Raw genomic sequence first — 26,992 nt, forward strand, 5'->3', positions numbered from 1 at the left:
GCTGACTCATGAAGAATTTTATCTTGAATAAAATAATGACTACATTTAAACTATAATTCTCACACATAAGATAATGCTGAAACAGTAATGTACCATGTTTCTATCCCAAATTTATTTGTTTTAAATTTAGAGATCCTTTATATTTTATAGTTATTCTTTACCAGTTTAGATATTTATGTATCTCTATATACTCATATAGAGTTATAGATTTTATATGTGTAGCATGTGTTATTAGAAGTCATGAAGCTATGCAAAACTATGTAAAATAAAATTCTGTGTGAGTTGTATGATTGAGGACTTCATTTAAAATAGTAATTTTCAGTTACATATTTTACACCACAAAATGTACAGACACCAGTGTTTTGTTTTTTTTTTTTGCTAACAACAAATACAGGTAAATGTATAGATTCTTTATAAAAGCTTTAAATGATTCTAAATTCAAAGCCATAGAAGTAGAATTGAAATTAGATTGTTAGATATTTTGAGAGTACATGTTCAGCGCTCTTTTGATAACATCGACAGCTATATCTTTGGCATTGAAAATTCAGTACAAGTTCTTGACAAAATTTTGTAGCTTGGAGCTTCATTTTTTTTTTTTAAACAAGGAAAAACAGGGTTGAAAAAGATATGAAAACTGGGAGGAAACTATTAATGATTTTCTTTTCCTTCGTATGTTTATCTTTGGGACCCTGAATTACCTTTTATTTTATTATATGATGCGGATTGTACGAATCCATTTAAAAACCAACTGAGTTGTACCACATTTTAGGAAAATTATATAATATAATATATATATTTTATATTTATTTAGAAGCTTTGAAATAGTACAGTAAACACTTTGCAACACGGTGTATAAACTACAGAATGTCTTTGATATTTTGTGGGTCTTCAGAATACAACATTTTTTATAACCCACAGGTGAAAAGAACATAATCACAATCTCTCTTGTAAAGTTGGAATAGTTTGGGGAACACTTGATCACACAAAAATAATATAAAACAGTCAAGTTTAAAACAGTGATATTGCATTTATAATGCACGAATTTCCTTTATCTTTATGACTGGCTTCTCGTGGTGAATATAAACATCTAAAGGGCTCAGTGACATTTGGAGAGAGAAAGATATATAGTGCTGTAAACAGGCACACACTGATCGGAGAGGCAAAATCAGTTGCCTAAAGTTTCTACAGTTCTGCACATTTCAACTCATTTCTCAGGCCTGCTGAGAGCAATTAGGTCCTATAATTGGCCATGATACTCTGCCGGCAATCTAATACTCAGTTACACACAACTAACTGGATGGCCAAGATAAATGAAGTTGAAAAGTTGATGCTTTTGTTGGTCGACTTTGTGCAAATCATGCTGCTTCAGGTAAGTCCTGTAGAATTGACTAGCATATCCTTTTCCGTGCTGTGAAAAAGAAAAGAAAAATACTCTAAGAAAAACAGCCTGACTTTTGGTGGTTAGAATTGTACATTATTGTAAAAGAAACAAATACAGAAAGAAACAAGCTGTATCCTTGTAAAAGTCCCCTGTGATGGCAAAATATTTCTGTGTCCCTTTGGCTTCTAATAGTCATAGTCATTCTGCTGTTTGACTTTCTGAAAATGACAATTTTGACATTTATACAAATCGGTTTTGCAAGTGAAATGTGAGCTTTAAATACCAACCCCCATTATGTTATTAACTTTTTAAGGTTATATACAAAACAATTCCCACTTCACTATCTATGCACAGTCAGAATAGAGGAAAAATTTGTAGTCCTTACATTTCCAGAATAAGTCTTCAGGATATCTATGAATAACTAGATATATATTTAATTTAATAAGCTCTATATTTCATACACTTAATCTACATATAATGAGAGAAACTATACCAAGAAGTGTTTATGTAGTGAAAAATTAAAGCATGATTCACATTTTTAAGGTTTGTTTTATTTAATTTTTTAGAATTATATAAAGATCAAATCTTTTTATGGCCTATAATTTTTTAAGGTAAATGTAACCCATCAAAGGAATCAGTTTTCTCCTAAAGTGGGAAGAGGCAGAGGGGAGAAAAAGATATTATTGAATGTGCTATTGAGTTTTGAAGTAGAATATCCAGATTCAATCATGTAGATTTATGAACTTAAGTTTTTATTTATTTATAAAAAATAAAGGCTATTTCTTTCCAGTTATTCGTTAGTTTTGTAATATTTGACCTCGAGCACAATGAGAAGAGAAACTGTGTCTTTTAGCTCAGTATCTGGCACATAAGATATATAATAAAAATGTGCTGAAAATCAAGATAGTTCAATCGTGACTAAAAAACATATGTATGTTTATCTCATTAGAAATTAAGAGCTATGCTAAATAACATAACTGAACTGCTTCAATTCAGTGAATAGTTATGTTTTTACTGTTTCTTACAGTATTTCTACTCATTTCTAGTAGATTTTCAAGTTATATGTTATTCTTAATTTATTTTTGTTGACTATCTTCTTTATTTCTCCTCAAAGATTCAGTTCCTGACCAGATCATCAAGCATTTCTTCATTTGTTCCCCTATTAGAAAAGACATCAAATAAAATTGTAAAAATCAGGTACCACCACTGACAGAAATGAAAGTGAAAACAAGCATATACTTATTCTGTGTAGTAACTGGCATTGAAAATAGTCAAAATGTATTTTATAATATATGAATTATAAAATGAGTTAGCTGTAACAGGTGACCACATGGTAGCTATTATAACTCACCTGGTCATAAGGCTACACATAGTACTCTAGAGCAAATAGAAACTTTGCTTTTTTCGAAAAATCAAATCCTACTTTCCCATATGCCCTTGTGTTCAAATTCTCAGCTTCATGATAAACTTGATAAATACGAATGAATGCTTTATTTTGTATATATTAAGAAAGATTTCAAATTCTCCAGGAAATTAAAATATCTAGCCATCATAGAAACTTGGGCTTATAAAATGAATTAGAACATATAGTTGCTGTGATCAAATAACTTACTGTCTAAACTGAACAACTGTGTGGGTGAAAGAGAGCACTATTAATAACTACACAAGACATACTCTTGCACTTTTCCAACAACCCAGAATATACCATCATCTTACAAATAATATATTTTTTGTTTTCAAAATAAGTTGGAGATATTACTTACAGGTTGAAGTTTTTTCTTAAACAGTATAAATCAGAAACTATTGATTTATAAGAACCATCATTCTACAAAGTTCAAAAACAAAAGAAAGTCATGAATAACCTATTTCAACCTATAAGCCAACACTTTATGTGAAAAAAATGAATTATACTGAAAATACGCATCTTAGTATAAATACAGAAATTAGTGAACCTAACATAGATTTAACTCAGTAAAATATTTCTAAGTAGGTTAAAAGATCACTTATGAAAAAAGCTATTAGCATAGATATTATATGTTTATTTGATTTAGAGTACCAAAAGGAATAGTGTTATGAAAATAGTTCACAGTTATAATTAATATCTGAAATATAAACAAAAACTTAAAAGGCTTATTTTATTGTTGCTTAGGGTTACATGTGTGATGCTTTTATTTAAAGTGCACCTATTCCAGCAGTGCTCTGAATAATATAAACCACCTTTCATTAAATTTACCTTTTCCCACATATGTGTTAATTCAGGAATGCAAATGTGAATAAGACAAGTGTAAAGACTGAGGTTGATGGTCGGAAGAAATTAGAATGGAGAGGGAAGATTTCTTTTACTTCAAAAGTTAATTCCCTAAACATTGGGCTTCTCTGGTGGCTCAGAGGTTAAAGCATCTGCCTGAAATGCGGGAGACCCGGGTTTGATTCCTGAGTCAGGAAGATCCCCTGGAGAAGGAAATGGCAAACCCACTCCAGTACTCTTTCCTGGAGAATCCCACGGAGGGAAGAGCCTGGTAGGCTACAGCCCACGGGGTCACAAAGAGTCAGACACGGCTGAGCGACTTCACTTCACTTCACTTCAGACAAGCTAGAGAAAAAGTTACAGTTATATATACATCTTGTTTCAAAACTTTTAAGAAGTTTGAATACTGAATAATGATTATTCTTTAGGTGGTGTATGGATTAAGGTTGAACAAGCAGCACACAATGAAAAAGAAAAATCAATCTTTTTACATTTTAGGCTCTGTACCAAGGACAGTTGTTCCACAGTATTAACTATTATGTCAATGCATTTGTTACATTTCAGGCTAGAGACTATGGGTCAAATACATTGAATCTCTATGCTTTCTGATGTATTCTATATATATTTTGGAATTATCAAAGCATAGTTGAAGAATTTCTGCTTTTTCTTTTCATTTCACAAATGCATTTTTCCTTAGCTGTTCATTAGCATATGTGGGGATTTAATCACTTGATATGAATGAAATATTTTACTTTCAGTCAAATCAAAAGTAATAGGAAAAGGATGATTGCCATTCCTTTTTACCTCGATTCATTCACTGCATTTATTCTTCATAATGAGTCATAAAAATGTTACATTTAAGACAGCTATTTTACAGTCTTAACTACACATGAAAATTATTATTAAGGTAGAAGAGATTCAAATACCCACCTTCTCATAATTTAGCATATATGTATGTGTATATTTACCATGTATATATGTATATTTTTAGCATATATGTACAATTTTAATGAAAGTTCCATGATGCAAATTTTTTCTTATATTGGAGAATCGTGTTGTTGCCTTTAGTAATTTATAAAATAATTAAACTGTTGGACACTTAAAAATTCTAATGACTTAAGAACAATGACTGTAAATATGTATGTTGCAAAAATAATTGAAAAAATCACTAGTGGTATTCTATTCATTCAGCATACTATTGTTTAATAATAGTCTGGTGAAAAATAATTTTGTATGATATATTAAAATGACAATTTAATCATCTGGATAGTCACATTCCTCTGCTTGCATAGCAAGAAGCATAATACCCTTTTATACTTTATGACAGTGTAGATCACAGAAGCTAAAGCAATAAATAAAGCTTACGAAGTGATCTAATCTATTTCTGCCACTGAAAGAAAGAACAGCCTTCAAATACCCCACATGATTGAGACTCTCCACTACAGTGAAAAACTTCTAGAAGCTGAGATCAGTAAGCGACTTGGGAGGTCATTCAAATGTTTCATGAGTCTCACGGTCAGGACACTTCTTTATGTATAAAGTCAAACTAGCACACAAGAGTTTAAGCCTGCTATCCCTTGTAGGAGTCTGAAACACCTGCTCTCTGTTCCCTGTGTGAAAGCCTATGATAAACTGAAAGAGCATTTAAAAGCAAGCCCCCATTAGAGATCTTTCCAGCTGAATAATCAGTTCTTTTAACTTTCCTCTGTCTCATTCTCAAACCATTTTTGAAGATTCTCTTCAAAAATGTCTCTAAAGAATTTTTTTTTTCTCTTTAACCCTGAAGTTCTGAAATGAGCATAATTAAGTTGCTGTTTTGTTTTTTATCTTCCCACTTTCCCATATTTGCTTTTCTTTTTCAATATAGTTGCATATTGTTCATATTATGTTTCCCCCTCTCAAAAATTACAAAAATATTTTAAATTAGATATGTATATAATTAAAACCATTACATACTATGCTTTATTATGAATTATAAAGACCAAAAGCCTTCTGTTAGTATAATATAGATTGTCTTTCTAACTACAGTAGCTCAGAGCAATATAATCTTGAGTTCTTATATTTATTTCATATTGTTCACACCACCCTCATGTTAAGTTTATTTTTTTTCCTTTCATCAAACAATATACCTCTTTATTCTACTTTGACAGAGTTAAGAGATTATAAAATATATCTAGAAAGAGTTCATTTGGAGAAGGTGATTTCCACGTGTAAACCTGATTAATCTTTTATAAAGGAAACAAATAAATGACTCAGAAGAGCCTTCAGAACATTCATATTTCTTATGAAACAATTCAAAAACCAAATGTTTTATTTTTAGTTTAATCTATATAGGCATGCAAGGCTTACAATATACTTTGTAGTTATTAAATATCTATTAAATTAAAAGATAAACCCAAGGGTATTTTAAGAGATAGGAAATCAGTGAGTATTGTTTTGTGGATTACAAATGTACATCAATAAGTGAGTAAAATGAATCATTTCTAAAAAAAGAGATAAACATTGACACTTAAGTCTAGCAACTCTGACACCCCTAAATAGTCACCATCTTACCTAAGAATCTAACTACCAATACATTTATTTTTTAGTTATGATGTAGACCATATATCAATTTAAGATAAGAAAATAAAAATAAATTGGACTTCATTTGCTTATTAAGAATGGTTTGTGCAAAGATGGAATTAAATTCATAAGCTGGAAGTTATCCTTGAGATGAAGCAGAGTTCATGCACTATGCAAAGTCCTGAATTTACTACCTGTGAAAATTTCAGAATTTAGTACTGCTTGGAACTTATTTTTAAAGCCTGTTTTGTTGTTAATTAAAAGACTTAATAGCCTTGAAAATACGGGCTTCTATTTGTCTACAAGCACAGTCCAAAAGTATGAGAGAATACCATTACCTTCACATAGCTTTGAGGAAGAGAATCTCCAGAAACACCATGAATTTCTTCTTGATAGAGGATCCACAGGCTTCTAGAAGTTTCTACATACTTGTCTGTATTTGTGTGTATGTGATGTATATGTGATGTGTATGTGTATGTATACTTTAAAACTATATTCTTATTAAAGGTGATGCAGATGCTGTCGCTAAGTCGCATCCTACTCTTAGAGACTCCATGGACTGTAGCCTGCCAGACAGCTGTGTCCACGGTATTTCCCAGGCAAGAATATAGGAGTGGGTTGCCATTTCCTTCTCCAGGGGATCTTCCCGACCCAGGGAACAAACCTGAGTCTTCTGTTTGACAGATGGATTTTTTACCACTGAACCACCTGGGAAGCCTACTATGGCAGTAAGATAATTCATCAAGAAATATCTATTCTATGGGTTACTACAACTTGGTCAACTATCATTAATACTTTTAACAGGGTAGGGGTAATTATAGTAACTCAATTTTGTTTTGTTTAAAAATCTTTGTCTCTAATTAATTGTATTAAATAAGAGTGCTTTTAAATCTACAAGAAAAAATCTTGATAGTAATTAACTCCTTTAATTAGACAATATATTTGATCATTATTTGAACTGATTTAAGCAAGATATTTAAAAACACATGGTAATCATCTAGACACAAAAATTGTCAATATTTTAAATATCTTTTTTAAACACTAAAGAATTAAACTTTGATATTAAAATATATGCTTAAAAATTTTATCATAATTATGTACTTGCATAAAATTCTATAGATTCAATGGATGTATTACAAACTTATCTAGAAATGTCAGAAATTTTGCCTTGTAAGCTTAATGAATATTCCCTGAGGAGGAAAAAGTAATAGGACATGTCCCCACCCAGAAATCTTTGGTCATCATCTCTTTGACAAACAAAACCCTCTTGCTTCAGTGGTATCTCACGATTAAGTCTGAAGACAGAATTATTTTTTAAATCTCTGAAGCTACATAGGCACATATTTAGGAAATGAAACTCTAATGTTTCCATGTTCATAATGTCATTGAAACAATTTCTGGAAAACTTTATCACAATGTACTAAGATAACAACCAACATCACTGTATCACAATATTAAACCAACCATTAGTGACATGCACAACTTCATCTTTTATGTGGAAACCAAGAAGAAATTCCAGCAATGAAAGATGGGAAAACTTTAAGAATAAATGCATAAGATCTTAATTTTAGAAATATATAGCCATGTATCTAATTTATTAACCACTAATAGCCTACTTAAACAGGGATAAGACTTCTAAATAATTTAACATTTTAGATAGCTAAGCTATGAAAATAAGTGGAAAATCTTTGGGCTGGTAAATAAAATATTATACTAATAGCATGACTTTTACAGGGTTATTATCAAAAAAAATAGAGACAGCACACATGACTTAGAAACTGTGTGTAAAAGTATGGCTATTGATTTAATATACTTGAATTCCCCTAACATCATTCAGTTGCTTCTATGTCAAAACAAACAACAAATTAATAACAGGAATTACGTGGTCAGAAGAGGATTGAAATGCTAACACTCTGAAAAGTGAAAGCTAACCACTAGTTTTCTGTATCTAGGGAAAAAAAAAACAAAAAGAAAACACTAAACAGGTTAGGAATCTAAGAATATAGACATCAGTATCAATAACTTATTGAGTGGGGCTGCCAAATAAATACAGACGGTCTAGTTATATTTGAATTTCAGAAAAAACAATGAATGATTGTTAATACACCCCATGCAATATTTGGGTATCATGTATTTTTATTTGCTAAATCTGGCAACCCTAGTCTCAAAGTATCAGTTACAAGATCCCACATATGATACTAGTTATCACTTAGGAAAATATACTGTGTCTCCTACAAAAATACTATACTATAGTCTCTAATTATTCCATAGCACTGTGTCATATAATAAATTTTGTACATATTTCCATCGAAAATGATTTTAAAGTTAACATGGCAGAATTCAAAAGGAGATAAAAAGAAAATATAAAAATAAGTTATCTATGATCATACATGAATACAATCTTGTCATTTAAAATTTTTTGTATTATAATTAAATTTTAACTCTGATTTTGAGTCAAATACTTGTACTGTGAGGTAGCTATAGCATACTTGATTAAATGTTCTTTCTTCTTTCCCTAAGAAGTATAATTTTTAATTATTTATTCTAAAATTTAAACCTAAATATACATTCTCATTTCAGTTCTATTCTGGAAACTCATTAAACTACCTCCCTCTTGGCCTTTCAAATTAATCTAGAATAGGATAATTAGAGATTTGAAAACTGATAAGCAGTGAATCAAACCCAGCTTTAAAACATCACAAAAATGCTAAATTGCTAAAATAAGATTATTATCATGCTTGTTAAACATTAAAAATCATTTTAGTTATGTTCTAATTAAATGACAAGGTTTAAATCCTTAAACAGTTATGTTACATTCCGTAACTATAAACTTTGTGTTTGATTAAGGTTTATCCTAATTATTGCAAATATTTAACCACCCAATAAAAGTAAAAAATAAAAGGAAAAGTCATGTAGTATATTTGCCATCTATGGAAAGTATCACAATAAATCTAGGAACAAGTTCAAATTTTAAATAATTAACCTTTGTTAAGGCCAGTAAGAGATTCTGGTTAAATGGTATTAATAATGTATATTTATATGTAACATACCTATATCATTAATAAAATATGACTAGAGTATGAATGTACCTACATATCTGATACTAAAGTTCTCATAAAAATTTTGCATCTTTGTTTTAAAAAAAAGCATCTGAGATATTCTTTAGTTGCCCCAATGCTACAAAGAAAAAATTTGAAAATAACTTATGTGAAAATGATGAAAAGCAAAAATACCAAAGGTTAAAAAATTCACACAAAAACCCCAAAAACCTACAGGAAAGCCAGAAAAATTGTCTCTAGCCATAGTTGTCCTGAATTAACAATTTCTTGCTCATACTTGTTTCTCTGTAGTGGATTGTGTTTTATGTTCATGTATAAGACTACCTTATTTTTACTTAATGTTTATATATATGTTTGTGAATTATATGTGACAGACAATTAAAAAGATACAGACTAGTGACATTAGCAGTTGGTGATACTGAACTATGAGGATTAAGAGGTTATTAATCCAATCAGAAAAGAATAAATACATAAGGACAGAATAAAAGAACATGAAAATCATAGAAGGTTGAAAGATGATGAAATCCAGGACAGTGTTATGTTAGGAACGGAAATGGTTATGTTGGGAGGAGTTGTTTTCCCATCCAGAGATTACTGTAATTATATTAATTTATGTTAACTGGAGAGATATCTAAATAACTAAGGAGAAAAAAATGCACTTGCTTTTTTGGTTTCAGGATGTTTCATCTATTGATTCATTGTTGTAGTCTAATAAGCCTTTATGGGTATTTACTTCACTCCAGACAAAGTTCTGGGTTTTGAGACCTTAAAATAGGTACACAAGGATTCTTATCTAAGAGATCTACCCTTCCAATAGCTTAACTAGTTTTACAGGATATTTTAAAAACAGCAATTACATATAAAACCTATAAGAAGTTACAAGGAGAACATATATATATATATCGCTGTCTGAGAAGACTTCCCATTTAAGTAAAGCAGTTGAATCTTGATTGATGAGTAGATGTCCAAGCAGACATGGTGGGGAGTGGATTTGTAGATGAGAGAGCATTCCAGAAGGAGAAAGGAATGCCAAAGTATAAGGGCCTGGGAAAAGTGGTGTATAAAGGAGCCAGCAATCATTGAATGGCACGAAAGAAAAAATGCAGGCAGGGTTTAAACAGAAAAGCCCTTAAAGCTAATAAAAATGTGAATTGCTGCAGCCAAAACAAAAAGCCTCTCAACATTCTTAAAGTGGAGACTATTACAGTCAAATGTTTATGGATGTAAATATATTCTCTAATTATTTGACAATAGAAGTCAAAACAGAAAAGTAGAGGGGTTTTCATTAATTTTGATGAATTAGGAAGAAATGCCTGGGTTCAGGGAATGCAAAGGAAAGCATATTTGTGTCTTCTCACAGAGAAAAAGCAAGGATCCAGAGTTTATACTTCACACATCTGGAAATAGTTTGCATTCCATCACCCTAAATCTTCCAAAAGTGACAAAATGTTTTGCAGCCAAAATGACTGCCTGGATGTTTCGTGGCTGATAACTCAATTCTAAGCATAATTGTGACAGAAAAAAGCAGTTTTATGAGCTGCTAAAAGAAGTCATTCTATCCCAACAACCTCAAGCTTCGGGTTCTATCAGCAGCAATAAAAACCAGGAACCTCTAGAAAAGCATCGGATATTTTTTTTTCTCACAAATTTTGATAAAGACAAACTAGGCTTATAAGGATCACAGACTGATATTAATCATATATAAGATTTATATATGATTTACATAAAGATTTTGGTGAATATCTTTTAAAATAAAATACTGCTTCAGGGTTTCTTTTTTCACAGAGAGACATTCACAAGTAAAGTAAATCACTCCCTAGAAGCATCTGGTCTGCAACTCACAGAAATCGTGATGACACAGGGACCATTTTAATCATGGCGTTTAAAATAACACATTTAAAGTGGTTAACGTTCTCATTGTTGCTGCTGTTGTTTACTGGGGAAGTTGTGTCCAACTCTTTGGGACCCTATGGACTGTAGTCCACCAAACTCCTCTGTCCATGGGATTTCCCAGGTAAAAATGCTGGAGTGGGTTGCCATTTCCTTCTCCAGGGAATGTTCTGGACACAGGAATCAAACCCATGTCTCCTGCATTGGTAGGCAGATTCTTTACCACTGAGCCATCTTAAAGGATACATACATTAGATCAAATATTTCCTATGCAAAAATAAGTTCTGTTATATCTCAACCTACTAGTATTTTCAGTTATCATCTTTCATAGTGTCTACTTTTCATGTCTAAGTATCTTAATTTAAAAAAGAAAGCACATTTGTTTTTCACACCATCTCACAACTGTGAGATTGCAGATGCAATCTTCTTCCAATCATCCAGTCTCAAGACTTGAGACCTACCCTTTAGCTTAGTCACTCAGTCATGTCAGACTCTTTGTGACCCCATGGACTGTGTAGCCCACCAGGCTCCTTTGTCCATAGGGATTCTCCAGGCAAGAATACTGGAGTGGCTTGCTATGCCCTCCTCCAGGGGATCTTCCCAATTCAGGGATAGAAACCCAGGTCTCCCACATTGCAGGCAGATTCTTTACCTTCTTTACTGTCTGAGCCACTAGGGAAGCCCTGAGAACTATCCCTGATAACTATTAATACTTCCTTTACCTTTTATTGTTACATTTAGAATTCTAATGCTATACTTTTTTTTCCCCCAAATTTCTCTAATCCTTTCATTTTCATTCTCCATTGGGCTCATATTACCACAAAGTTAGAAACTGCAATAACTCTCTGTTAGTATAAGACGAAAAATTAAACCTCATGCAGCAAATCCATGCTGACTTTGTTCTAGTGTCCAATTTCTTAAGCCAGGGATTTAACAGTGAATTGGTTAGAGATGTTTACACTAGAATCAGATGCCAACATACACCATGGGCTGGCTCCCCACCATCTCTTTTTTCTTAATTTTATAATCTATAAAATGGGGACAGTAAGCATACCTATTTTAGTTGGCTGTTGTAGGATTTAAATGCATTAATGTCTGAAAAGTTCTTAGAATAATGCCAGGGACATATTAAGTTCTTAACAATTGTTAGCTACTATTACAATCAGTATTATCATTCAAATCATGTCTAAATTTATCCAAAACATGACTTTCAAATTTAACTTCCAATATTCATTCTGGATTATATTTAAAGATTTAGAAACCTAGAATATTCAGTTCATAATTTTTTGCTCTCTAATCCCATACTTTTCTTCATGAAAGTCTGTACTTTCTGTCTATCAGTTAAAAATCACATAGTGCTCCAATATTGGCCCCCAAAGAGAATTCTATAAATTCTTCTTTGATTACACTCTAAGATAGCAGTCCCCAACATTTTTGGCATCAAGAATTGGTTTTGTGGAAGACAAATTTTCCATGGACTAGGGTGGAGGAGGATGTTTTACATTTATTGTGCACTTTATTTCTATTATTATTACATCTCCACCTCAAATCACCAGCCATTAAATCCTGGAGGTTGGGGACCCCTGCTCTTAGGGATCTTTCCCAAAGATAACCAAAGCCATTTTATTCTAGCAAAGTAAACTTAGAACATAGAATCATTGAGAACCATTGCATTTTGAGAGACGATGCTTAATACAGTTGATAGTTTAATATCATTCACGAATATATTAGGTGAAAAAAAGCTAACTCTATTTTAAGATGTCATTTCTTTCATAGCTGGGAAACAGCACTATAAATGCAGGAAAATTTCACTATTTTATAAAAAAATAAAAAAATTTTATTTTGATAGAAGCCAAACATAAAAAGAAATAAGCACATATGGTGCATGCAACTGGGCACCTAACAACAACTTAGTTGTTAGGCCTTTTGCTTTCTAGGAAAATAATGGGCCTCCCTGGTGGTTCAGATGATAAAGAATCTTCCTGCAATGCAGGAGACCCAGGTTCAAATCCTGAGTCAGGCAGATCCCCTAGAAAAGGGAATAGCTACCTACTCCAGTATCCTTGCCTGGAGAGAGGAGCCTGGAGGGCTACAGAACATGGGGTCTTAAAGAGTCAGACACCAACAAGCAACTAACACTTTCACTTTCATGCAAAACTGAAGTGGAAGGCAGAAGAGAAAAAACATAGAGAATCATAAAATCATGAGAATTATACTGGAGAGAGTCCAGCGAATAAGCCATAAACAAAAAGTAAAATTTGGGCAGCTTTTTCAGGCATTAGTCAAAAGGGCTTATGACATCATTTTCTAGTTCTTTCTAACTTTGAAAGACAAAAGTATAAAAACATAAATATAAGGCTGACTGAGAGAATCAGGTTTACCAGATAACAGGATTTTAAAGAAGAAAAATGAGGTAGGAAAAACTTTGAGCTTCTGTGTGTAAAGACTGATTTATGGCAGACATAGACACCTAGTATATCTTACAGAAAGACACAATTTTCCATGCTAATAGACTCTTTATATTTACTTTGTGTGATAGTTTTAGGGCATTTGTGTCTCTCACCCAGAGCTATCAGAACTCTTTGGAATAACAATATCCTGCCCAAGGCCAGAATTTACTCTAAAGGGTTAGTACAATTGTCAAAATTCAGATAAAGTCAAATTGGATATGGCCATCCGTTTGTATCATTTTTAAATTTTTTTGACTTGAAAAATATGTTCTTTATTTTCCTACAATATCAAATATATTCTGCTGCTTTCTGTATGAAATACAAATCCGTTGTTCCAAAAAAGAGTATTCTTTGTCAGATTATTTTTACTGTTTATTGTACATAATCAATATCTTCACTCACTGGAAATGCAGAAGTTAAGTAAAATAATGAGAATATGAACTGTTAAAAGTTATAACCATGCTTTGTGACTAACATCATTATGAAACAAATAAACTTTAGTATTTGCTGTGCATTATGCCTTTGGTTCCCTTCTACGCATTTCATTGGTTTCACAGATGAAAAAGAAAAATAGTCATACTGTACTTCTAAAGCATATGTATTATGTGAAAGAATATATACTGCAGATGTAAAATAGTGATATATCATGAAAAGAACATTTGGAGTCTGATTTTTCTCTGGGAGTAAAAGAAAGCATAATTAGTTCTATTTAAACCCAGAATTTAAATTTTCTCCATACTCAGGCTGATGTCATTGTTCCAATTTTAACTGAATATATGGTTGCCTTGAACACTTAATGAGTGCTTCCTTTGGGCCGGGCACTCACTGCTTTAATATGTTAAATAATTTAATCTCCACAATGAGCTTTTAAGGATCTATGTCACAGATGAGGAAAATGAGTTCCAGGAAGGTTAAAGAAATTACAGAGGTCACACAGCTAGTAACAGACTGGGTCAGTATGTGAACCTTGGCAGACTGGCTCTCTAACTGGAGCTATTAAGCACACCTCACTTCTTTGACATGAGGATCAGAATAAAGATCCACTCTTGTAATTTTGTAGAAAGCTAAGGGTCCAAAGGAAATATATGCATACTTTGAGAACAAAATCAGAGAATGATGTCTTGTGAAATTAACCATTCCAAACTATCACATAGTCAAATGAATAAAATTAGTGATGCTTAGAAAACCCTGTCCTGAAAATAATGACTATAGTATTTTTAAAGTACTTACTAAGGACACCACAGGCTTTCCTGGAGGCTCAGGGGTAAATAATCCACCTTCCAATGCAGAAGACACAGGTTCTATACCTGGGTCGGGAAGATCCCCTGGAGAAAGAAACAGTAACCCACTCCAGCATCCTTGCCTGGGAAATCCCACGGACAGAGGAGTTTGGTGGGTTAGAGTCCATGGAGTCACAAAAGAGTCAGCCACAATTTAGCAACTAAACAACAACAACAAGGACACCACAGTTCAACTAAGTGAACAGCTTCATAAAGAAAGAAGAAAACTTTTCATTGGCATTGTAGTATGCCTGAGATTGGTTCATTCATTTTTTCAATTCAAAGAAGGTTTGTATGAGGTATTATGAGGTACGGAGTGGAAGGGTATCAATAATTAAAAATGCTGTTGCATGTTTCTAACACCGGCCAGAGTAAATGTCACTGAGATGATCCAAACTCAGTTTTTTGATCTGTGCATGAGACATAGTGTCCTGACAGAGTGAGGATGCCCAAGACTGTGATCACCAGTAATAAAGCTGATCGGATGCCCTTTACACATTTTTCAACCAGAGTTCTCATAATATTTTCCCCTGGATATCTTCCAGGAGTACTTCAGTTGATTCAGTTACTACATATTTTAAATTATGATATCGATCCTATTTTCACATCACTCTGATGAGTTCACGAGCCAAAATCATCTTCATATTTGGCCAGTCTTCAGAACATTCATATCATCTAGATCTAGGGCAAACAAAACTGAAGACCACCATGCCCACAATACAGTAGGTCTTCAACAGTAAGTTTTCCTGAATGTGGGTCACACTGTTTGGGAAGACCTGTGTAAAACAGCTGGTTAAAAACCTTTTTACAGTTTTAAATGGCCGTGGCATTAAAGAACAGTATTACAAACAAAAGGACCTATGGATGTCTACCCCTCAGAATTGGAAAGTAGTTGAAATATGAAAAACTTTAAAAGATTTTTTAAAAGACATAGATTTAAAATGAATTTCAAAGCAATAGAATATGCCCTTTGTAAACTACATTAAATGTTTTTGTTTAAAGTGAAGGCAATATTCCCTAAAACTAGATACCTTAGCACACTTTTTATGAGCATTTAGAAATCACAATTTCTATGAAAAATTCCTACAAACATTCCTACAAAATTCCTCCAAACTCAAAATAATTTAAGTTCTCCAGGATGGAGTTTCTAGATTTCGGGCTCAGTTTTAAGTACGAGATGAAAATGAAATTATTCAACGTCAAGTATTTTCCTAAAACCAATTCTAAAGTAAACCTGCATTTAAAAATGTATACTTTTCCCAGTAACATTTAAATAGTCAATATTTTGTTATAATGGAGAAATAATTCTCTTTGCATCATTTCATAATATAATTTTAAAATGTATATTTCTCAAATCTTCAGCTTAATTCAAGTTCAAAGGAGTTAAAATTCACTCCATTTTACCAAAAAAAGTCATTGCTACATTGTCTAATGCTAAACTCCCTTTACCTATATAAAACTGAGTGGATTTATATAATCATGAAATATTTTAAAATAATTTTAAAATTATGTACTATAACCTGAAATTTATAGAGCTTATTTTATCACCCTTGACTGATGAGAATAACTATCACCTTATTTCATCTTCTCATGCCTATATTAAACAGGCATTCAGTAGTAGCTGCTACTATTATTAAATCTAGCATTAATGTTTAGGTAACACAATTCTCCTTTATTTTTCCTTTCTTAAGTGTGTAATGAATTCATGTCCCCACATTACCATGCTAATTCTATATTTTAATTTACTCTCCAAAATAATCAACCCAAGATATAATGATCATATATAGCCTGTGTGCTATATCTTCCAAAATAATTAAGAAAGCATATATCACTACTAGGTTTAAGGAGAGTAGGCAACTTGATCTTGAATCACTAATGCTGGCTGTTTCATTTTATTTGTGAGCCACTTCATAGTAACTAACACCAAGGGTTTTCCTTAAAATTGCTCAACAGAGGAAAATATAATAACCTAACGTAGAAAATTCTTATTATAAGAGAAACAAGCCAACTCAGTGAAGAAAAGATCAATATTTGATGAAGTAAGAGATTTAAAATATCTTCATATATTTGAAATCTATAGCCATGGGTTCTTTTTAAAAAATATTATTATATAATATGAAGTCTTAAATCTTTAAGTCATAATACATACATTTAATAGACAAACCCAATGGTATTTATTGCACATACATAAAATATACTAGACATCTTCATACTCAGATTCTGCATTATTTTCCAAAGTTTCCTTCTAAAACTATGATTTCTTAATTTCTGTTCCTAGACATTTAATCATTCATTGCAATTCCAGGTGTGAGAGGGGAAAAAAAGGATTTAAGAAACCAAATATTTCGCTTCCAAAATTCCAAAGTAGAAAAGAAGTCATCTACGTAGAAACAGGAAAGGAAGGAAACATAAAAGCACAAGGCTTTCTCAACTGCCTTTCTTTTCTCCCCTAGTAAAATTGAGCCTCATGCCCTCACTCCTTTCTACTAGGCCCAGTGTTAGAAAAGCATTCTGCGGGAATACATCACAGGACTAGAAAGTGCTATTCCACCAAATCACAGTTGGCATATGCGTACGTTTGTAGTTTGTAAAGCTTTCTAGGTAATGTGTTTCCATATCTCTCAGGAGCAAATACCAATGTCAGCGTCAGGATATTTACCATAACATGTCATTTAAATCTCTCAGGTTTCAATATAGATCCATTTTTTTTCTCTTCTGCTTTCAATAAACACAGGTTAACTGATCGCTATCTTATCTGTGTCATATTTGTTTAAACACTTAACATTTGCTTTGTTACCGATCCCCTTTTCTTCTCAATTTGTAGTTCTTCAAACCTTTTAGACTCTCTTCAGATATGCTATTTTCCAAAATGTTAATCTTTTTACTTTATTCAGAATCTCCTTTAAGCATCTTGGTCTCCAATTTGCCACGATCTTCTAATCGAGACTCAAAGAAATGTGAAACAGAGACATTTCAATTTTTCTACTTTGTTATTATAATCTGGTATTCAAGTCAACATATTTAAATATTTATTTCTGTAAAACACTGCGAAGTTAACAAAAGATTATGTTTCAATAAGAAGATATAACGAGATATATCAAGGACTTTAAAAATATTAGATGTGGTAAGAACTCCGAAGATAGTAAGAGAAATATCCAAGGAGAATATACCCTAAGTAAATTGTCTATTTAGCTTACACACTGATATATTTTAGCTATATTTGCTTTCCCTGTTATCAGAGAGAATAACCAGCTATTATATTCTAGTTAACTTAAGTATACTGCACTATTTATTTAAACTATATAAAATTTTATAACTAGAAAAATTAATCTTTGGCTAGAGCCCGGGACAAAAACTAATCTTTGGCTAGGTAACCCCATGAGTGGTAGTGACTGAAAGGGGACAGAATGGTGGACTTTTTAAGATGCTAGTGATGTTCTGGCTACTAGAGTCAGTACTCAGTTAATGTGCTTCCAGGTGACACAGGTATGCTCCCTTTCTGAAAACTTCTTGAGTTATCCATTTGTGATTTTTGTACTTTTCTATATGGGTGTGATGTGCATGCCGTGTCTGTCCAATATAAATATCAAATATTAATTAAAGTTTTAAAATAAAGATGGGTTTCCATCAACAAACTTGACTTTAATCATGAATAAAATTAATTATAAATGCAAATAAGAGTTATGAGAAAATTATAGAAGTTTGAACAATGACCAGACAATGAACAATAGCAAGAAAATTTTTAAGGAGAGAGAGTATTCTTGTGGTTATGCTAAACTTTAATAAACCTGCTGAAATAGTTATGGATTAAACAGTAGGGTTTCTGGATTTGTTTTACAAAATCTGAATGAAGAGAAGTATATTAGCTTTTGGATGAAACAAATTTGGCCGAGAATTGGTAATTGTTTAAGCTGGAGAATGTGGAGAGTTTAGTAAACTAGTCTCTTTTTTGAATAAGCTTGAAATTATCCATCAATTCAAACGTTTAAAAACATAACTTGGTAGAGTGTATGGGTTCTACATAATATTGTTCTCTGTTACCATTGTTCTTATCAAAATGACTGAATTAAGTCAAGAACCAATATATATTCCCCCAGGACAGATCTAGGTTCATGATCTCCGGTGCAATTGTCTGATGAACAGTTCTATGGTAACTAAAACTTAAAGCCACGTTACTAGTCACTAGCAAGGGGACTAGTTCTGGCATCAGCTTTATTAAAGATGTAAAGTACAATAATTCTATAGGTCAATCTTCAGGTTTTCTACATATTTCTAAAAATAAACGGATAGCAACTGTCAAACTATAACATTCTTATCTGAGGACCTACCACCATTTCAATTAAACCTACATGAGAAGTATTTTATCTTAAATACACCATCAAGTGTACATCATCAAGACATCTTGTTATGTATACTTTATCTACTGTTGCCATTTTTGACTCAAAAACTTCCTACCATACGCTGCCCTTTGAGACAAAGCCCAACAGTGTTTTGTTAGGTATGAGAGAAGTTTCTTTACCCAGGATGATTAACAATATAACCCAGGAAATATACATTTGATATTGAGTTTATTTTATGTATTACTTCTAGGCTTAAGTTTTTCTTATCTTTCAAAACACTTATTTTGGAAATTTCTGACAAAAACATTTACAAATACTCTTTTTATGGAATAATACAGTAATTATCCAAATTTCAGCTGAAACATAGTTCCTGGCATATATATGAATCTTGGAATATTTGATGACAAACTAATGTCAATTTTCTACTTTGTGTAAAACATGCAGTTAAACATCCAACACAAGTGATATTAGAATCTTGTGTGGGATTCTAGTCGACATCAACATTAAAAAAGAAAAAAAGCCCTACTGATTACAACATTTTTATAAGCAGTAAAAATAATGTCTTCCTTATAATATAGACATCAATTTTCTCTACAGAGTCATGGTTAATTTCGCTACATGATATAATATGAACTGGTCTTCAAAGTACAACTAGTAGTTTAAAAAAAATAAAGGAACAACCAAACTTGATTGTATCACTCATCTGTTCCTCAAAAAGCACTACGCTATCATGTTAAACGGCGTCTGGTAATGAAGTAGCAGTTAGTTAAATAAATTTACTCTTATCTTAAGCATAATCCTTGTTTATTCTTTCTCTGGAAACTGATAGATACAATTAAAAATTAAACTTAAATTAAAAATATAATGCTTCTTTATGGGATACGTATATGCATAACTGTATCCATACAACAGAATCATGAAGATAGGACACAGAAGATGTATTTATAATCACTTGTTGAACTCAATGACTTAAAAGCTATGCTTGATGATTTAGATAGCACTTTAAAGTAAAGGTTATAAAACTTGTATTAAAATAAAGTTCACATATAATCTTTTAATCCCTACAGTTAAAAATAATCTATCTCTAGGAGAAAGAAGTGCCTAGAAGTTAAGTGCCTAGATATAATGTATAAAGTTATGTATTGTATCAAAGAATAAGAAATAAAGACCTGATTTTTTTCCTGTAAATTTTATACCTTACGACTTGTTTTTATTCATGTCATTTTGTATGTGATTACATTTTGGGGTTGAATCTTTCAAATCTTCTATACTGTCCCCACCTAAACTGATGTAGGTTATTAGAAATCATTAGTGCAGTAATTAGGGAATCTTATTGGACTTTAATATAAAACTTCCAAGATTATTATTATTAATGTTATTTGGGAAGCATTAAGTGGATCCACATTATGCTGCGTTTAGTCTTGACTCAGTAGTATTATCTAATCTTGAACAATGAACCTTATGGTCCAAAATAGTTTCTAAACTACATTGTCTAAACGATGCTATCTAATTCCTATTAAAAGGATTTCAGAAGACGCAGACTCACTCAAAAAAAGTCTGGCACATTGAGTATTGAACAATGTTTAATGATATTTATAAGCAATTGAAGTTGTAAATTCCAGACTTATATACAATATCTTTATAAATTAATGCATTTAAATTTTGACCCATGATCTTCAGAATGATGAGGCAGGAAAAATTCCCAAGTAGATATTCCTTTTGATTGATAATTCTATTTATATTTTAACTGATAATCTTCCTTTGTTAGGCTCATGTGATGGACAAATGCTTATATGGATTTACTTCCAATGTACAAAATAAGAAAAAGAATGAAAATGATCTGTAATATAAAATGAGGTATATAAATAATATTAATATGCTAAATGTTAATTCAATAAAATGCAAAGTGTGCACAAAAAGAACGGTTTTATCTAGATAAAGAATCACTAATCAGTGTAAAACTTTGAATAAATATATAAATTAGTTTTATTAATTGTCTCTTCTGTATGACCATCAATATTTTATTTAACCATGTATCAATGAATTGAAAAATATAATTAATAACACACAAATAAACACCTCCTACCTGGGAACTAAGTAAGAAAAATAAGTGACTGTAACAGAGCAAAGAAAGGAACATATACTAGCTTTAAAAAATGTGAAAGATGAGAGCTTATGTTCGAAAGTTGCTAGTAAGTAAAACGTAAAGTATTGTTTTACAGACAGAATGGGGAGCAATTAAAATTCTAAGAGAGTTAAGAAATAAAAACAAACATATTTCTTCCTTAGGATATGAATTCAATTCTTCAAATAAATCAAAAGAAATTTAAAATCTTAAGGTATTAAAAAAACATCATATTTCACAAAACACTTTTGTTAGGTGTATTTCAGTATTTTGAATGAGTTCAAACTCTGTCTTCCCTCATAAAAGCTTACAGACACTATTTAGAGAGAAATATAAGCAATTTAAAACATGTTTTATTAATTGAATAAAGAGAGTTGCCTGTTGTTGTTCAGTCGCTAAATTGTATCCAAATCTTTTGTGACCCCATGAACTGTTACCCACCAAGCTTCTCTGTCCATGGGATTTCCCAGGCAAGAATACTGGAGTGGGTTACCATTTCCTTCTCCAGGGGATCTTCCCAACCCAGGGATCTAACCCCCATCTTGTGCATTGGCAGGCAGATTCTTTACCGCCGAGCTACCAGATAATTTGCCTAGGGATATCAAAACTGTGTGTAGCTGTTGTTTAGTTGCTCAGTCGTGTCTGACTCTGTTGTGTCCTCATGGACTGTAGCCTGCCAGGCTCCTCTGTCTATGGGATTTTCCAGGCAAGATTACTGGAATGGGTTGCCATTTCCTTCTCCAAGAGATATCAAAACTGTGTGTAGACGTGTGTGTAAATTAAAATACGATGACAGCATTAAAGAAAATTTGGTTACTTTAATAACACTTATTCATCCATTAATTCATTTCCCATCACATAATTACTTTGCACTTATAATATGTATAGTTGCATAATGAGTCTAAATATGCCAAGAAAGTATCGGCTACTAACTAGTTTCACCCAAAGGCACAAATTTTTAAATGACATATTGTAAGAGAAGCACTGCTGTCTAAATAAGTAAAATGAAAATTGTCCACAGAAATTGCCAGATGTATAGATTTAAAATGAACTGCTCTGTTTCATATCTGCACCTCAGAAGATTTTTGCATCTATCACTTTAAATCATATTAGTTACAGAAGATCATTACTCAACAACTAAAGGAGAAGAAACAACATAATCTTATAACATCTCACTTATCTAGAGTATAGGAAGGTTCCAGTCAGCTGCTGCATCAGTTAACTGGAATAATGATATGAATTGTGAATAGATTACCATTTTTCAAAACAGTGTAATACTGTAAAATTCAGTGAACATTGAATTCTAACAGTAGATATATAGAGAATATGAACTAGGGTCAGATTTCTTCTGATCTTGAGTTGTCATACGTTTCCTGCTCACAGAGTTGAGTCAGTAAACGGTTTTGACTTTGAGAGATTAATTTATAATTACAAAATAAAAGAATTTAATGGAAAAATAGAAAGACCGGTGTGATTCAAAGACCAGAGGTTTGTCACAAAGAGATAAACTAAAAAAAGTAATAAATTAGTTAGGCTCACAAATCTAGATGTATTTTTATGAAGATTAGTGAGAGAACAAAAATCTCAGAAATAGGATATTTTTTTTTAAAAAAGCAGTACAACTTGTAGAAAAAGTGAACAGAAAAACACATCCATTTTAAAAAAAGGAAAAAAATATTGAAAAAGATGTCCATTCATTTAGTAATGTATGGACCTAAAAAACAAAAATGTTAAAAAGGCCACATATAAAAATACCTTTTGTGGAATTTAATATTTGGTAAAGTGATGCTATGTTTATGACATTAGAGGAATATACAAATCCCAAAGAAAACACCATACATGGATATAAGGGTAATCTGTAGTGCTAAGAAAAGTCATTTTATTTTGAATTCTATATATGCTCCTACACAATCTTGACTTCAACACTTAGAGGGCAGACTGAAATAATGAAAGGATTGGAAAAGGTGGGACTCAACAAAATATACTCTACAATTTTAACAAGTTCTAGGTAGAAATAATATAGATATAAAAAAGAATTTTTCCTAAAATGATGGTCACCAATGAAAAGTCTAAGTTAAAGTGGCAGCAATATTTTAAATGCAATGTTTCCAAATTCTGACATCTTTTCTTAACACTAATGTTATATATCATTTGGGTTGAAATTTCAAAAGGGCTCCAAAGTAGGCAAAAACAAAGTTAGGTCAGGAGACAGCTAGAGTAATTTATTGACACGCCTGGACCACTATAAATGTTATTTGATATGAAAACAGAATCAATTGCAACACTTTTCAATAGATGGTTTCCTACAGTCCTAGAACTGTAGAAAATTTCATGGATTTAGGATTTTTAAAAAATCATATCAATGTAGGCTTTTTCACTCTATTCAATATAATTTATTTTGTATGATTCCTTAAACAAATAAAAGAAATATTTCACAAATACATTTTAGATGAAACTTCATTAGTCATTTATCTTATAATTGTCTTCAGTTCTTAGGGAACGATTATGTTTTTGACAAGAAATCAACAGGTTTCCAAAACACAAATCTTTATATCTTTAGTACTGTATTGTTTAGGCTGATTTAAACTGAAAGATATACTTGCTTCCAGACAAAAAAAAATCTGAAGAGATAATGTTCAAAATGTGAAGCCAAAATCATGAGCAAGAAAGATTACAAAAATAATGTTAAATGAAAGTGAAGTCATTCAGTCGTGTCCGACTCTTTGCGACTTCTCTTTGTAGCCTGCCAGGCTCCTATGACTCATTTGAAAAGACCCTGATGCTGGGAAAGATTGAAAGTGGGAGAAGTGGACAACAGAGGATCAGATGGTTGATGGCATCACCGACTCAATGAACATGAGTTTGAGTAAACTCCAGGAGTTAGTGATGGACAGGGAAGCCTGGAGTGTTGCAGTCCATGGGGTTGCAGAGTCCGACAGGACTAAGCGACTGAACTGAACTGAACTGAGGCTCCTCTGTCCATGGGTATTCTCCAGTCAAGAATACTGAAGTGGGTTGCCATTTCTTTCTCCAGGGGATTTTCCCAACCCAGGGATCGAACCTGGGTCTCATGCACTGCAGGCAGACTCAACGGCCTGAGCCACCAGGGAAGTCCCCAGTATTAAATATACTATTTTAAATATTGGGATTTTCTAAACTACATTAATGATATAACTTTTACTAGTTATATTCTTGAACTTAAATTATTTTTATGTTCCTTATTTGCTTGGACTAGCTAGATTGCTTTATGTTTAACTTATCATGTCACTTGGAACACATGTTACTTTTAAATAACATTTATAGTTTTAAAGAAATTATTGAATTCCATATGAAAGAATATAAGGAATTTTAAACTCCAGAGAATATTTTTATTTCATTTTAGCAAGTGTTGAGACAATTATTAACTTTTATTAAAAGTTGGTTATATTTTATTATTCTAGTAAAAATTAAAGGTAAAGCTAAGCTAAAATTTACTAACATTTTAAAATAAAATCTAAACACTGTATGACCATGTTTAAATTTATTTTCTCAATCTTTCAGTGTATTCCTTTGATCCTTACTAGAGTATTAGAAATCTACAACATAATACAAGTAAGAGACGGCATGGTCGTAAAGTGCTCATGACTAATGATGTTAAGTATTAACAGATAAGTTCAAAATTACTCCTGGTTAAAAAAAGTAAGTTATATTTCATTAAGTGCATTGTATATACTCTTCTTGGATCTTTTCTTATACATTGAAAAAGGAAGAAATAAAATTGAATAAAGGTAGTTATTTAGAAACACAAAGTATATTTTTAAAACATGTATATACACACTTTTGTGTAAAAGTTGTTTTCCTCCAATTTTTAATTTTAACTCTAGCAATCAGAGGTGTAGAAATGGAAAGTTCTTGGGTGCAGACAATGACTTCATTTGTATTATTAAGCATATCACCATTTCCCTGGGATCATTTCTAAGTGATGGTACTAGCCTCATAAGGGTGTTTTTTCGGGCTTCACGTAAGTAACTAAATATACAGCTACATTTTTTAACATAAAAATGTACATTATGTTCATTTAAAAACTAAATGTATGTTTAGCAAAAGTAAAACTGCTTTCTCAAGAATTATTTAAACACTCTGATTTTAATAAAGGTATTTAGTGCTAATTTTTAGTTTCTTTAGTAACATAAGGGACGTGTTTTTCAATTTAGAAGATGAGAATATTTTCATTTCTGGTGATAAATGATAGACATATTAACAGCTACCACTATGTGAATTTGGGGACAAAATACTCAAGAATGGATGGTTCTGATATAGTTTGTATAGTTAGATTAAGCATAAAATTGACTACGCTTATTAAGTCAGAGGCACAAGGTAATTTTAAAGATAACTGTGTGTCTAAGATGACATTAAACACTGGAAGTTAAAAAAAGTTCAGATATGACTAAAATTATATGAAGAACTGAGGAGAGTATAAATAAAAACAGCAAAATAGCTAATTTTCTGCTGCGTTTTCATCCTGGTCACACTTTACCTCAAATCCTAAATTTTGAGCAATGTGAGCTGAGCTGACTAAACCAGAAGACATAAATTGCTACTCAAAATTAATTGATTATAAAACACGTCTGGAAAATATGCAAAAAAAATCGTAATTTTCTTTGTAAAATAATACATGCATTCTTTGATTTCTAGCAGTACATATAACTGATAACACATTTCATAATCCCTGAAATCAAGGATCTAAGTGAAAATACTAGACTCCTAAAGTAGAGACATTGGCATTATAATATATGCAGCATTAAAATTTTTATCAACAAAAAATGTTACCATGATTTTTAAAAATAAAAAGAAGAACTAGTCAGTAGAGAAAGACTTTTATAGATGTTCAAAATTTCAGTTCTATAATGTAAATGAAGCTTCATCAAGGTTGGTATTCACTAAGAGTTAAAGAGGGTGAAGTGATTTCTCACTATATTTAATGTAGAATTACCAGGTAATATATGCTAACAGAAAATATTGTATATTTATTTAGAAACACACATTTGAATTACTCTGAATCATATACACTTTGAATTTTTGCCTTGACATTACTGGTAATATATTTCTATAGTGTATATTCTTACTTTAAGATAAACACTAGTGAGAATATGTGGTTTTAAATTTGGAAAACTTTGGTAAGTAAAATTTTAAATCCAAAATTTAGTTTGAGCGGCAAAGAGTGAATCATAGTCCTTATTTATTAAAATTTGATTTTAAGCTCCTTTAAATCATAGTGTATGCGGATGTGTAAGTTAAACATTAGGACTTTAGCATCCAAATTACATTTATAAGATATTTTGTTAGATAGTTCAACAAAATACCTTCTTTAAATATTTGTGCTCTCATATTTCATAACTTTATAAAATGAAGCAAAACAAATATCAATAATTCATAGAGAGGTATAATTATTTGATTCTGAAATGCTAATATACGATGTCATTCCTAAGTAATTTGAAAAACTGAATGCAATCCTTCTAAATACACAATTTGATCATTGTTGCTATCAGAATGCATGTATTCAATGGCAGATTCACATTTTTAATAATAAGATAATAACTCATTATCAATATCTAGAGTTGTAGTCATATCCTTATCCTCCTTGTATTTAATCCATGACTTTCATATTTACATAAAAG

The 26,992-nt window shown here is 31.6% G+C and overlaps 1 protein-coding gene across 1 annotated transcript in view; it reads right to left on the reverse strand.

The window, feature by feature from the left end:
* Nucleotides 1–763: 763 nt before the first annotated feature.
* The window catches only part of PCDH10 (protocadherin 10), a 40,886-nt gene continuing 14,657 nt past the window's right edge, over nucleotides 764–26,992 (reverse strand). The window contains exon 5 of the mRNA XM_069558654.1: nucleotides 764–1,408. Within this exon, the coding sequence (XP_069414755.1) occupies nucleotides 1,389–1,408 (20 nt within the window). The 3' untranslated portion in view covers nucleotides 764–1,388. The remainder of the gene's footprint in view (nucleotides 1,409–26,992) is intronic.

The sequence above is a fragment of the Ovis canadensis genome, chromosome 17, assembly GCF_042477335.2.
Source record: "Ovis canadensis isolate MfBH-ARS-UI-01 breed Bighorn chromosome 17, ARS-UI_OviCan_v2, whole genome shotgun sequence".
Lineage (NCBI taxonomy): Eukaryota > Metazoa > Chordata > Mammalia > Artiodactyla > Bovidae > Ovis > Ovis canadensis.